General features: G+C 38.3%; 3 protein-coding genes and 1 non-coding gene across 9 annotated transcripts; 2 read left to right on the top strand and 2 right to left on the bottom strand.

Annotated features, from left to right (window-relative positions):
• Positions 1–3,647: 3,647 nt before the first annotated feature.
• LOC103430208 (dephospho-CoA kinase-like) lies at positions 3,648–6,017 on the bottom strand. 6 transcript variants are annotated; one of them, XM_070808030.1, is made up of 5 exons: positions 5,748–5,903; positions 5,499–5,664; positions 4,927–5,065; positions 4,673–4,818; positions 3,648–4,224 (listed from the first exon to the last, which is right to left on the bottom strand). In XM_070808030.1, exons 3-5 carry the CDS (start codon positions 5,032–5,034, stop codon positions 3,780–3,782), a joined length of 699 nt encoding a protein of 232 aa, XP_070664131.1. In that variant the 5' UTR covers positions 5,035–5,065; positions 5,499–5,664; positions 5,748–5,903; the 3' UTR covers positions 3,648–3,779. The 6 variants fall into 6 exon arrangements, with proteins under 6 accessions (XP_070664131.1, XP_070664132.1, XP_017186394.3 ...); XM_070808031.1 differs by having other exon boundaries at positions 4,927–5,084; positions 5,748–5,887; XM_017330905.3 differs by having other exon boundaries at positions 5,603–5,664; positions 5,748–5,887.
• Positions 5,963–6,033, top strand: TRNAG-CCC (transfer RNA glycine (anticodon CCC)). The gene has a single exon. It is a non-coding gene; the product is annotated as a tRNA-Gly (tRNA).
• A 1,914-nt stretch (positions 6,034–7,947) lies between these two features.
• Positions 7,948–10,354, top strand: LOC103430206 (pentatricopeptide repeat-containing protein At5g06540-like). The gene is made up of 2 exons (XM_008368343.4): positions 7,948–9,633; positions 9,730–10,354. The coding sequence occupies exon 1, from the start codon at positions 8,183–8,185 to the stop codon at positions 9,599–9,601; it is 1,419 nt and encodes a 472-aa protein (XP_008366565.3). The 5' UTR covers positions 7,948–8,182; the 3' UTR covers positions 9,602–9,633; positions 9,730–10,354.
• Positions 10,355–10,646: 292 nt separating this feature from the next.
• Positions 10,647–11,821, bottom strand: LOC103430219 (glutathione S-transferase F13-like). The gene is made up of 3 exons (XM_008368357.4): positions 11,488–11,821; positions 11,336–11,384; positions 10,647–11,215 (listed from the first exon to the last, which is right to left on the bottom strand). The coding sequence occupies exons 1-3, from the start codon at positions 11,632–11,634 to the stop codon at positions 10,758–10,760; spliced, it is 654 nt and encodes a 217-aa protein (XP_008366579.3). The 5' UTR covers positions 11,635–11,821; the 3' UTR covers positions 10,647–10,757.
• Between the last annotated feature and the right edge of the window lie 745 nt (positions 11,822–12,566).

The raw sequence follows: 12,566 nt of genomic DNA, 5'->3' as shown, positions 1-12,566 counted from the left end.
CATAACTTTGATTTTTGAGATTTAAAATCAATATAAATGATCTTGAAATTATCCATCATCTATTATTTTGGTCATTCTGTTAAAAAACTCCGTTAAGTTGATGGTATAACACATAACTTTGGTCCCTCAAATTTGCATAACACATAATTTTAGTCTCTGAGATTTACATAACACATAACTTTGGTACCTGAGATTATCCATCATCCATCATTTTGGTCATTTCATTAAAAAGCTTAGTGACCACTTAACGGAGTTTTTTAATGGAATGACCAAAATAATGGATGGCAGAGAATCTTAGAGACTACTTCTAGTGATTTTAAATTTCAAAAACTAAACTTATGTGTTATAAAAATCTCATAGACTATGTTAGCTATAAAGTCTTCATATTTTTATCTAAAGATTATAAAAACCTAATTCAAACCAATCAAGCACTAATATACGCTTGTTTTACGATATGATTATTATATAAGAATATCTCAAAGTTAATCACGCACATTCATCTGTTTTAATTTTCTCATCTCACAGTCCGGCACAGTGACATTCGCTGACAAACTACATACAGTTCCAGATATCAATCCAAACTCTGCCCGTGAGGAGAGAGGAGAACCTTTTGATTGATGATCAGCTTTGTACTGTGACTTTTGCTGCATCTTTTGCTATCCTCAATAAGATCGGACGGTCTTTATACTTTTTCAAGGTTCTGATCATCGACTTTTACTGCCACTGATATAATTGATTGAAATGGGCCCCTAGCTAACCTACCCTCAAAGGATGCTGTTGTTCAGAACTTCCGAGGCCTAGAAGTTTCTTGCAAGTAATCCAGGAAGCATAGCTATGAACAATCTTTTCTGCTCTCGAGCTAATCTACATTGCACCGTTGGAGACGAGTCTGTTTTGCAACTGAATGTATACAAGTTCTATATGTGTGATATATGAACAAATGTTTATACACTCAAGCAGAATTTATACGTAATATACATTCAAGTCATGTAATGAATGAGATAAAAACGATTCTAGTATGTAATCTAGAATGCAGAACTATGAATGATCGTCAATATTTTTGAGCTAATATATTTTGTGAAGGAACTTCTATCTCGTTTATTAAACAATTTGAACATATATCACCTTGTTAGAGAAAATATTAACAACGTGATATACAACTAATTACATTTTAGTATCTGTTCGTAATCGGATATATATGTTTAACTCATGTAATGAATGAGATAAAAGCGATTCTAGTACGTAATCTAGAATGCACAACTATGAATGGTCGTCACTATTTTTGAGTTAATCCAAATTGTGAAGGAATATCTGTCTCGTAACTAACTGTATAAATTTATATCATATTATTAGGAAAAATATGAACAAAGTGATATAGAACTAATTACATTTTACAATTTGCCTACTTAATAAGTGAAACAAAGACGATAGTGTATACACCTGATAATACCACAGATTCTCTAAATAAAACTGATGTTGCATTCTAGCAATTTTTTATTTTTTAAGAAAATTAATGAAAATGACTTGAAAACTTTTAGTTTTAATGATAAAGACAAAATAAAAGGTAAAGTGAATAGTACTGCAATTGATTTTTTAGTGTAAAAATATAATTTCTTTTGTTAAAATAAACAGCACTGAGAACTATTCATTAAAATTTCCTTTTTTTTTTTCATTCTCTCAATAAAACTGTGAATAAGGTATTCTATCAAGTTCTAGAATCCACTGGACTTAAAGCTGCCCTCCTTTTTCTTTTTTCTTTTTTGATCAGAAAAATGCTGCCCAGCCTTAGGAAGGGGCCCTGTTAATAATATCAGAAACCAAAAAAATTTGCAGTGGTAGGATGAGAAACAAAAGTATGGACACCAATGGCATGACCAAGTTAATTATGTAGTCGGCCGAGACATTCTTTTCTCTATAGATAGATACGAGTGATTTTACGTCTCAATTTCTTTTGATAGCTTCTTTGCAGTTATTTATGAGATTGTAGAGTGAGTGCGGAATTAAAACAGGTTGTTGGATCAAAGTAACAGCAACACAAGAATTACATTCGAGAATCACATCCGTACATCCCTCATTCCAAGCCATAAAGAGACCCATGTAAACACCTCAAAGCTCAGCTTCCATGATGATTCCTCTGTCCAAGTTAGTAGCGAAGGCCTTAATCCATTTCTCCTTGAAGTTACGAAGCAAACGTCCAGCACTTATGTGGCTAAACGGGTCTTACAACTTCTATCAGTATTAATTTTGTATCTGCCCGTTGGCGGACGGATTCAATAAAATGAGATGATTTGTAGGCTTCTGGTAAGAACATTTGTTGGCATCGTACCAAAACCAAATGGAATTTTGGGGCCAGAGATGAGGCTGTTCATTTGCAATATTGCATGAACAACAATTGTACAAAGTTTGGTGGCGTGTAAAGTGCAAAAGTAATTGAGATAGAAAATACTAGGCAACTTCCCTTGCTCTGGGCCATTGCCATTGGCCACTATGCCTTGAGTGAGCTTTTGATGGCTTTTTGGACCATCCTCAAGATGGTATTTTATATAAAACGAGTTCATTGTCACATGATATTTCAGCTTAATAATACAATTTACGTAAAGAGAAGCATACACACACAAAAGATACAAACAACTAGTAGTTGATAGTTATTGTGCCTACCAGTTGTACAAGTTTCTGTAAATCAAAAGGCAAAAGTGATACATACGCACGAAAGATAACAATAGAAACATTCTCAAACACAATCGGAAAGAGATCAAATGACTAAACTATGGAAGCACTTTTGATGAGAGATTATATTAGAAGTAAAGATATCATAAATAGTCCGTCTATGGAATAAACATCGATCCAATTTTTATTGAAGAATGAAATGTTAATGCGTCATCAGTATTGTATTCATACTTAGCGGTGCAACTTGGCTCTTACTCAGTGTATTGCGCTCAAGATGCATCTCTTTATTGGGCTAGTTGAGATGTGTTTTTCATTGGGCTGTACTCCGTTTAGCTAACATAATGATGTATGAGTTGTATGAGTTGGCAAGCTCTCTACTTGGGCATCGAACTATCGGCTCGTACCCTGATTTAGTTATACATCAAGATAACAAAACGTTTTGACAAATTATCAATCCATTTTCGACAACATTGACACAATATCAACCGAAAGAACGAACGTCCTACACAAAGATTCCCGATTGTGTGTGTATCTATAAAAAAAATTTCATGTCGTCACAGCAGACAATACAGTAAACGGGTTTCACTTTCTGCACTTTATATGAACCAATGGATTCACCAGGTTATGAGCACTAGAGTGCCTTGTGACACTACTTGGCACTCCAAATCATTCCTGCTTTATCAAATAATATTCATCCAATCTCAGAAAAGAAATCAATTAACTTAATCACTACAACATACTAATTAATGCAGTCCAAATAATCACGGAAAATGACTCGACTTCCTTTTCGACATGACACCCTCGACATTTGGAAAAGTCGAGGTTACCTACCCCCGGCTCAGACACTCTTCTTACCTCTCTACCGTGTGAGGAGACAGATAGTAACAGAGTGTGAAACGGGGGAATGGAAGTCTCTCTCCTGCTTATATCAAGTTTAAACAGATCGATATGTAAATTATGAACTCAAAAAATCGAAGCTCTGGCGCAAATCATAGTTTGCAAATGCATCGAATCATTCCTCGTTGTTGCTACAAAACACAGAGGGAACCTCTTTGTTCCATGAATGACAGATTAAGTACACAACAAGTACAGTTCTAAGGTTGCTACATAAACTAAGACTTATACACGACTTTCTTGAATATAAGAACACCTACGATGATGGAGGCAAGAACGGACGAGGCACCTTGTCTAGAAAGCGCAAATTCGGTCCATGTCAAGGGCTTTGTGACTTCAAGTAAGACATTGCGAAACTGTTCTCTTAAATCGTCTAGCGATCCAGTGTTATCAACCACTATGTCTGCCTTGGTCCTTTTCAAATCGAGTGACATCTGAGCATTTATCCTGTTTCCAGCATCATCCTCACTTGTTCTGTCCCTCGACATGAGTCTCCGGAGCTGCGTTTCAGGATCAACCCATACAACAATAATAGGCTTCGTCCACTTGTCCATCTTGGCCTCGAACAATAGAGGAACATCAAGAACAATAACCTTACACCCCTTCATCCATAGCTTCAAAATTTCCCAAAAGATTCCAGACGATATATATGGAGCTAGCAGTCTACAAGAAGATAAAAACTAGATATTACAGCTGATGTAATATGTAACTTGTGCTATAAGCTACACCAAAGTAAAATCTCATAAAGTGGTACCACAACATTTTTGAATTCGACGAAATCTAGGTAACTTTAACGAAAAGGAATTGGCATATTTTCGCTGTTTTTAAGAAATCACACGCATGAATTTTGACCTTGACGTGTCAAAACTAGAGGGAGTTCTATAGAACCTAAATGCTATTTTTTCCTTGGCCACTCTAGGTTTTACATCTAATGCAACACTAGCTTTTCAACAAGCAGCCAGGAAATCCAATGGTTACAATTTATAAAAGAGTTTGATTCACTCAACTGCACTAGGGGTAATGTTGAATCATACAGCACAAAGTATTAACAAAGCAGTACTCTAAAAAAAATTGCAAACGAAACCTGGAACTAATTGCAAAGGGGTAGTACCGGTTTAGAAGTTGGCGCATTTCAGGATTAGAGAACACAATTTGTCCCAGTTTAGGCCTATCAACTTCTCCATCAAGTTGCAAAATGTCCTCTCCAAATGCCGAAACAACCTTTTTCCAGCCACCAGTGCCCTTCTTCAACACATCCTGAAACCGAAAAGATATTGAGTCCACAAAACAGCCGAAAACAACACATTGCCATCTAACTTTCATGACTGTCAAAAGCATAAATTTCAGGGTTTGCTCATCACTCACTCGAGCAACAAGATCCGCATCAACGACTGGAATGCCGTGTTCCTTGAAGAGATTGGAGACGGTACTCTTCCCGGAAGCAATTCCACCTGTCAGCCCCACGATCCTCATTCTTTCTACTTCCTCTGATCTTCTGCTCTTTCTGTTAACAATTGCTCCTACTATCAAATTACAATTTAAGCAAAATTACATAAAAATTAAAGTAAATTAAAGTAAATTAACAAACTTTAGAGCATAGTACTCCATATTTTAATGATTTAGAATATTGGGTTCCTAAAAATTAAGAGCCTTTGCTCCTCCCTGTAATCATTTCACAGGGATTCGACAAGGGAGTGCCGGCTGTGGACTACCTGACGCACTCCCCCTCCTCCTTTATCCGGACTTGGTACCGGCAGCGTAAGATAAACTTACACAGTTAGAGTTCTTAGTTCTCACTGTACAGATTATAAAAAAAATACAATAAGAAGATGCAATCCTTTTGTTTAGTTTACACATAAACAAACAGAAATTTAAAAGTTAACGGTGAATTTATAGAAAACCAATTGAATGAGAAGATGCGGGGGAGAAATTCCCACCAATGTCTGGAAGGGGCCGACTCAGTATTTCATCTCTGCCGATTGGCCATGTCGATTATAATTTAGTCAAAGTTGAAAGATTACATATGTGAAGTCAAAATTACATCTTTTCTCCAAGGAAAACCCCAATTCTTCACAAAGGTTGTAGCTTTCTCACCAATTACATCTAGCAATTCAGAGATAACATTTTCAAGCAGGAGGAAAGGAAACCCAGAAGTAAAAAATGGGAGGGAAACATGAAAAGTGTACCTTCCGCGGGTGTCAAATTTGGTTAGGGCAACTTTGGACTTGTGGGTCTGAATCTGATGCTCAACAGCGATACAGTTGGTCGTAGTCGATTGAAGAACATGAAGATTTGCGGTGGAAAAAGTGGGGATTTCGGAGTCGTGAGGGAGAGGAGAGGAGAGGAGGACAAAGAAGACTTTAACGACTATAAATATGTTGTTTGATTTCGCTAGTACGAAGCGCATCTGGTGTAGTGGTATCATAGTACCCTCCCACGGTACTGACCAGGGTTCGATTCCCTGGATGCGCATGTTTTTTATTTTATTTAGGTTGGTTTCGGGGCTGCTCAATACCGCGAGTCGAAATTCTTAAAGAGTCTATAGACCCCTTACGCGCCCAAGCAAAATGCACGCCGCGCCATATTGGGGCATTTCTTCGTACATGTGTTGGGTAACTTTCAAATCTTCATAAACGCAGCACAACTTCTTCATTGTACGTCTTTCAGTGTTATAACTTATCAATATAAATGAACATTAAGCTGTAAACCCACAACAAAATAACCAATCCAAATCCCTTTTCGAACCCAAATTAAAATCGAAAAAACTACAAGAAGGCATTAACTTTATGATAATTATCTAAAACCCATTAAGCACATTTATATCTAGGGGTGGATTTTTTTGCCAAATTGCCATGCCAACCGAATTACCAACCGTGCCATACCGATTTTGTGCCAAATTTTTTGTGCCAACGGTAATGGTACGGTATTGTACCGTACCGAAAGTTCGTGGTACGGTATTGGTAATGGATACCATTACCACGGTATTACCATACCGTACCGAAAAATTAATATAATATATAAATTATATAAATTATATAGTATATAATTATAATATAACACATATTTATAAATTATAATATATATTTATAATATTCTAATAATTTAAAAATAAACCCTACAAACAGTAGACACAAACTAGTGAGTGACTATTCGCTCTCCCTCTATCATTTATGAGATATCAGCAACTAAGGTGAGGTTTGTTAAAGGGGTGAGTCTTGTGGTAGTGTCATAGTGTTGCTTTATGCTTCTGTTGAATAATCAATCGGTACTACTAAGGTGAGGAATTTAGGCTACGCATTGTCCTTGTATATCTATAGTACTGCTTTATGTTTCCATTCTTTGTTTCAAGCTTATAATTTTCAAGTAATTCATCAACATATCATGCAGCTGTAAATCCATTTGAAGGTGGAAATCCGAAATCCATTTGGGCACTTGTTATGAGAATTTTCTTCCGTCGATGCATTTGGTTTATATATCTTTTTCTTATTACAAAGGCACGAAATATAAAATGTTGAACAAAGCAAAAACATATTTTGTCTCAAAATAAAGTGGCAATTACCATTGCCATACCATGCCAACCGAACATTTGGCAATATCGAACTTCGGTATACCGAAAGTTTGGTATGGTAATGGTAATAGATTTTACCAAACCGAAAGTTTGGTACGGTAATTGGTACGAGGATTTTGGTACGGTAACCGTACCGAACCCACCCCTATTTATATCTAAACAACAATATATAACAATCACTATAAATGAGCTATACATATTTATCACAACGTACCACAAATACCAAGGTAGACATTGTAGAGAATCTCGATAAAACCTTCTGAATGTATTAGCCTCAAGCCTCCGAAAATAGAAAATATGTCTAATTATCTCACATGATATCAATATAAAATAGTGAAAACAACCACTAATTGAAATGGATAAGTCCATTCAAAATTCAAAAATGAGGATCACATAATTCAAACGTGGGAGAAGAATTCTGGAAACACTACCAGTAAGCCATACGGCTTCCTACAAAAAAGACCATGTACATAAATATATCAGCCTAAAAGGATATATATGGAATTTAATAAACAACATTTTAAATTAAAAAAAACATAATAATGACAAGTAATCTAAATAAATATAAAAATGTTGACATGGCTATCGTTTAGGCATCGTAATCAAATTTCAAAATAGAACCAATGTTTGATCTAAAGAGTACTAGAAAACTGCAAGGGGTTTTAATTTTTTCATAACTTATCGTTCAGAATCGTATTTAACTTACCAATTAAAATTACAGAAAACTCTTACATGCTATGAGCATTGGATGACCTAGATTGGTTCGAATTAATACTTTTATCGTGGTTCAATGAATTCAGAACATATAATGTTCGTAGCATGAAAATGAAACCCCCAAAATTACATAACACTTTTAGCTATTCTAGGCACCCATGGCCTTACAAAAATGTGACTTCAGTAAAACTAAAAGCACTTATGATAGAAGTGTTTTAGACAAGCATTTGCATAGTTGGCTTCACATAGAAAAGCTTTGAAAAAGGTGAAGGGTTTTAGCCTTTAACCCTACGGACTGTAGTCTTGTTAAGTTCGTCTTCCCGTCCGTTCTCGGATGAGATGACGATGAGACCGCCACCGCAGCTCAGCCCCACAACAACCCGACTCCTCTCTCTCCTAACCAACTGCTCCTCCGCTTCTCACATCCCCCAAATCCAAACCCAACTCATCCTCCTCAACCTCCACTCCGACACCACCGTCGCTTCCCGCTTCATCGCCGCCTGCCAATCCCTCCTCCGCCTGGATATAGCCCACCGCCACTTCCTAACCCAAATCCCCAAACCCCATGTTTTCATCTGCAACTCTCTCATCAGAGCCTTCTCTCACACCAACACCCCTCAAGTCCCTTTCTCTATCTACACCCACATGCACAAAAGCTCCATTCTTCCCAACAACTTCACCTTCCCATTCCTCCTGAAGTCGATTGCCGATTCCCGGGACGTCATACGTGGGCAATGCCTGCATACCCATGTCGTGAAGTTGGGTCATCTCTATGATATTTATGTACAGAACTCGTTGTTGAATCTGTATGCGTCGTCCTCCGGCCGTATGGAGTTATGTAGAAAGGTGTTTGATGAAATGCCTCAAAGAGACGTTGTGTCATGGACGGTTTTAATTATGGGGTACCGGAATGCTGGGAATTATGACGATGCTTTGATTGCTTTTGAACAGATGCAGTTTGCTGGTGTGGTGCCAAACCATGTGACAATGGTGAATGCTTTGGCGGCGTGTGCAAATTTTGGGGCCCTTGAGATGGGGGCTTGGATACATGACTTTATAAGGAGGAGTGGATGGGAATTGGATGTGATCTTGGGAACTTCTTTGATTGACATGTATGGAAAATGTGGTAGGATCGAAGAGGGATTGGCAGTTTTCAATAGCATGAAAGAGAAGAACACATTTACTTGGAATGCTCTTATTAAAGGGCTAGCTCTCGCTAAATATGGTAAGGAGACAGTTGGGTGGTTTGAGAGGATGGAACAAGAAGGGATCAGAATAGACGAAGTGACTTTGGTTTCGGTTTTAAGCGCTTGCAGTCACTCGGGGTTGGTAGATATGGGCAGGCAGATTTTTCGTTCCTTGAGTGATGGAAAATATGGATTTTTGCCCGGGGTCAAACACTATGCTTGTATGATTGACCTCTTAGCACGTTCGGGGTGTCTCGAAGATGCTTTGAAATGCTTGAGAGAAATGCCTTTCGAGCCTACTATAACTATTTGGGGATCGTTGTTGGGCGGTGCTAAAACTCATGGGAATTTGGAATTGAGCAAGTTTGCAGCTTGGAAGCTTGTTGAACTGGATCCGGGGAATAGTGGTTACTATGTTTTGCTGTCTAATTTTTATGCAGAGATGGGAAGATGGGATGATGTTGAGAAAGTGAGGGGGATGATGAAACAGAGAGATCTTAAGAAAGACCTGGGGTGTAGTTCCTTGGAATTCGAGCCCCCGGGCCAAGTTAATCAGCTATTAGCACAATAAGTCAGATCGTATTACAATTCTTTCAATAGAGGGTTAGTTATTAATATTATTGAATTGGGTTTTTGTCCATTTTACTGACTGCATCAAGTTTATTGGATGCCAAATGATAAGAATTGCTCTGATTGCAGCCTAGTTATCTTTTCGAATCTCAGTTGAAGTCAGTTGAGATCAAATTACGTGCTGTGATATGCGCTACCCATGCGCTAACATGGGGGCGAGATTCAAACATCTTCTTCGATTGTGTTCCCATCAAGTAATGTATGGTTGGAAGGTGTTGAAGATCTGCCAGAGTGAAGCTTTTACCTGCCAAGTACTTCGACTGAGCCAGGCATGTCTCATAAACATCAAGAACCACAGCCAACTTGGGTTCGTATTCCTCCACTACTGCCGCGTCTGTGGTCATTTTAAGCAGAGGCTTTATAGCTAGCTCATAGGTCAGTTTCGAGGATGCTGGGTCGAACTTTTGGCCCTCCACCTCCGTCCACAATGATAGAATTGCCATCTTCTTCGAGTCTCGGATCACCAGCGGGGTACCCTTGTCAGCATACTCGTGGGCAATGTATTGTCTTATTGCCCTTGTTTCTGCATATCAGAAGCCGCACGGCTTATCTTATATACACAAATTCATGTTTCATATATGTTGTGTGTCAATTTGATGTCAGGACTACAACTGCAATCCCGTATTCCAAGCCAATAACGAACTAGAATTGTATTTTAACTTTTTTTCACATGAAAGTGTTTGATTGGTTTAAAGTACCGTTTTTAAATTTTTGTTAATTTTATCCTTGTGGTCAAATTTTCGATGTCAATTTGTCTGACACAGTTTGTATCGACTCTATATCTATCCAATCTCATCTAATAAGTTGAAAGCATGGAAGGTTAAACCTTACTCGGAGTGAAATGACATATCTATGTGTTCTCAATGTAACACATTGCAGATGACACTTTACCGCAGTGACAGTTTGATCATCTTCTTCTCTCCCTTCTTCTTAACAACTAAGAATTTAACCCACTAACTCTATCGTTTAAAATGTAGCTCGATAAATTGAGCACACAACATCTTGTACTAATTAAATTATTCGGCTACAATCAATGAAGATACGAACCAAAACATCGTCTCAAACAATGTCAGCAGACCCGTTACAACAATTCATCTTCAAACTTCACCAAAATTCATACCCTCAGCCACCTTCTTGGAGGCCGGCCGAGCTGAAATCTCCTCCCACCACGCCTTGACGCGAGGACGATCGTCGACCAACGAAGACCAAGGCGTCTTCATGAAATAAAAGGTGCCCGGAAAGTGGTGCAGGTCAGCCAGGCTGTAGAAATCACCAGCTAGGAACTTGTTGCTGCTCAACCTGGCTTCATACACGTCGAGCACCTTCTTCAGCTTCTCTAAACTTGCATCGATCACCGTTTGATCTGGTTCGATTCCTACCACAGGCTTTGCGAAAAACTCGAAAATAATCGGTTCGATTGAAGGGTTGTATTGTTGGGATTCCACTTCTGTCCATACCTTCACCAATGCAGCTTCTTTGAAGTTTTCGCGACGAACGAGATCGTGTCCCGTTTCCTTGAATTTTTCAGCTACATATGCTGTGATTGCCCTAGATTCTGGTGCGACAAATGAAGAAGTTCTAACTAAATATTTTACGCTAATTTTTTCTACGGTCAGAAGAAGTGCAGGAGGCTAAGAACGAGTGTGAAAATCGACAGCCAAGATTAAGCACTTACCGAAAAGTGTGATGCCATCGTCTTCTAATACTGGAACCAGGCCAAAGGGCTGCATGAACATGATGGAGAAAATACAATGAGCTTCTATATATATACAACTGCAAAAATCATGGAGATTTGTAAAATGTTTGGAAATGAATGAAAAAATGTACATTCTTGGCAAGAAACTCAGGCTGCTTGTTTTCGCAGGCGAAAAGATCAACGGGGACAAGCTCGAAATCAACGCTTTTTTCGTGGAGACAAGCGACGACGCGAGCTGTGCAGGTCGACACAGAAAGTCCATGCAGCTTGAGCACCATTGTTGGAGCAGAAGGGAGCTTAGTATTTGCCAGTGCCTAGAGATTTTGGAGAAGAAGATGTGTCTGCGTTGGTGACCAAGGTCCTTATTAAATATAACTCAAGGCTCTGAGATTAGTCTTGGTTGAGATACTCTTTGTCGGTCTTTTACAGTTTTGATTTGAAAAAAAATAAGAACAGTAGCACCATGCTGCAGATCTAACCTTCTGCCGGATATTTCACATGGTTGAATGAAAGCCCCGATGCAATGACGACAGACGAATTGTTTCGCCCGATGCAATAATTATTTTGAAGTGTCAATAACAGTTATTCAACATGTAAAAGGTCGTACCCATTGCACAAGGCTCCCGCTTTACGCAGAGTTTAGGAGAGGTGAATGTCAGCTAGCCTTACCTTCATTTATGAAGAGGCTGCTCCCAAGTTTCGAATCCGAGACCTACCGCTCATGGGCGAAGGCACTTGTCATGTAAACCAAAGAATTTTAGATGTTTTGGTTAGAAGATACGATGATGAGACGGATTCAGACCAAAATGATATAAGAAAACCTAAAGAGACTCAAAAATAGAGTTTAAGAAAAGATATGAAGTATTTAGAAATAACAACAGACTTGACGCCGAACGCACTAACGATATAAAATTCATATAGCCGACTCCACTTAATAGGACAATGTTTGATGGCTGTTGTAATAACATTTATCCAACCACTCTGCTGAAAGTAAAATGTTGGCATAATCTTCTTTGTATGAGGTATGTTATGTTATCTTACTAGTCAAACAAAGATTTCGGGGCGCTGAATTTAAAATGATTGGCAGCATCTAGAGATTGGAGGCAGATTCTCATTCTCTGCCCTTCCACCACTTTTCGTGCTCTTCTGTTTGTATGGTCACAGTTAAGTCACGTCAATATTTTATATTACAATTCCTTTTTGTTTTATT

This window comes from Malus domestica, chromosome 11 (assembly GCF_042453785.1).
Source record: "Malus domestica chromosome 11, GDT2T_hap1".
In the NCBI taxonomy this organism is placed as follows: domain Eukaryota; kingdom Viridiplantae; phylum Streptophyta; class Magnoliopsida; order Rosales; family Rosaceae; genus Malus; species Malus domestica.
This window is presented reverse-complemented; position numbering and strand designations above follow the sequence as displayed.

Excerpts from the sequence above, each read along its gene's own strand:
- LOC103430208 (XM_008368344.4), bottom strand. The coding sequence starts at position 5,986 with ATGATACCACTACACCAGATGCGCTTCGTACTAGCGAAATCAAACAAC. Across the intron at positions 4,819-4,926 it reads ATGCGGATCTTGTTGCTCGA|GATGTGTTGAAGAAGGGCAC; the intron begins GTGAGTGATGAG and ends TTTCGGTTTCAG. Across the intron at positions 4,225-4,672 it reads ATGCGCCAACTTCTAAACCG|ACTGCTAGCTCCATATATAT; the intron begins GTACTACCCCTT and ends ATCTTCTTGTAG.
- LOC103430206 (XM_008368343.4), top strand. The coding sequence starts at position 8,183 with ATGACGATGAGACCGCCACCGCAGCTCAGCCCCACAACAACCCGACTC.
- LOC103430219 (XM_008368357.4), bottom strand. The coding sequence starts at position 11,634 with ATGGTGCTCAAGCTGCATGGACTTTCTGTGTCGACCTGCACAGCTCGC. Across the intron at positions 11,385-11,487 it reads CTGAGTTTCTTGCCAAGAAT|CCCTTTGGCCTGGTTCCAGT; the intron begins GTACATTTTTTC and ends ATGTTCATGCAG. Across the intron at positions 11,216-11,335 it reads CGATGGCATCACACTTTTCG|AATCTAGGGCAATCACAGCA; the intron begins GTAAGTGCTTAA and ends TTGTCGCACCAG.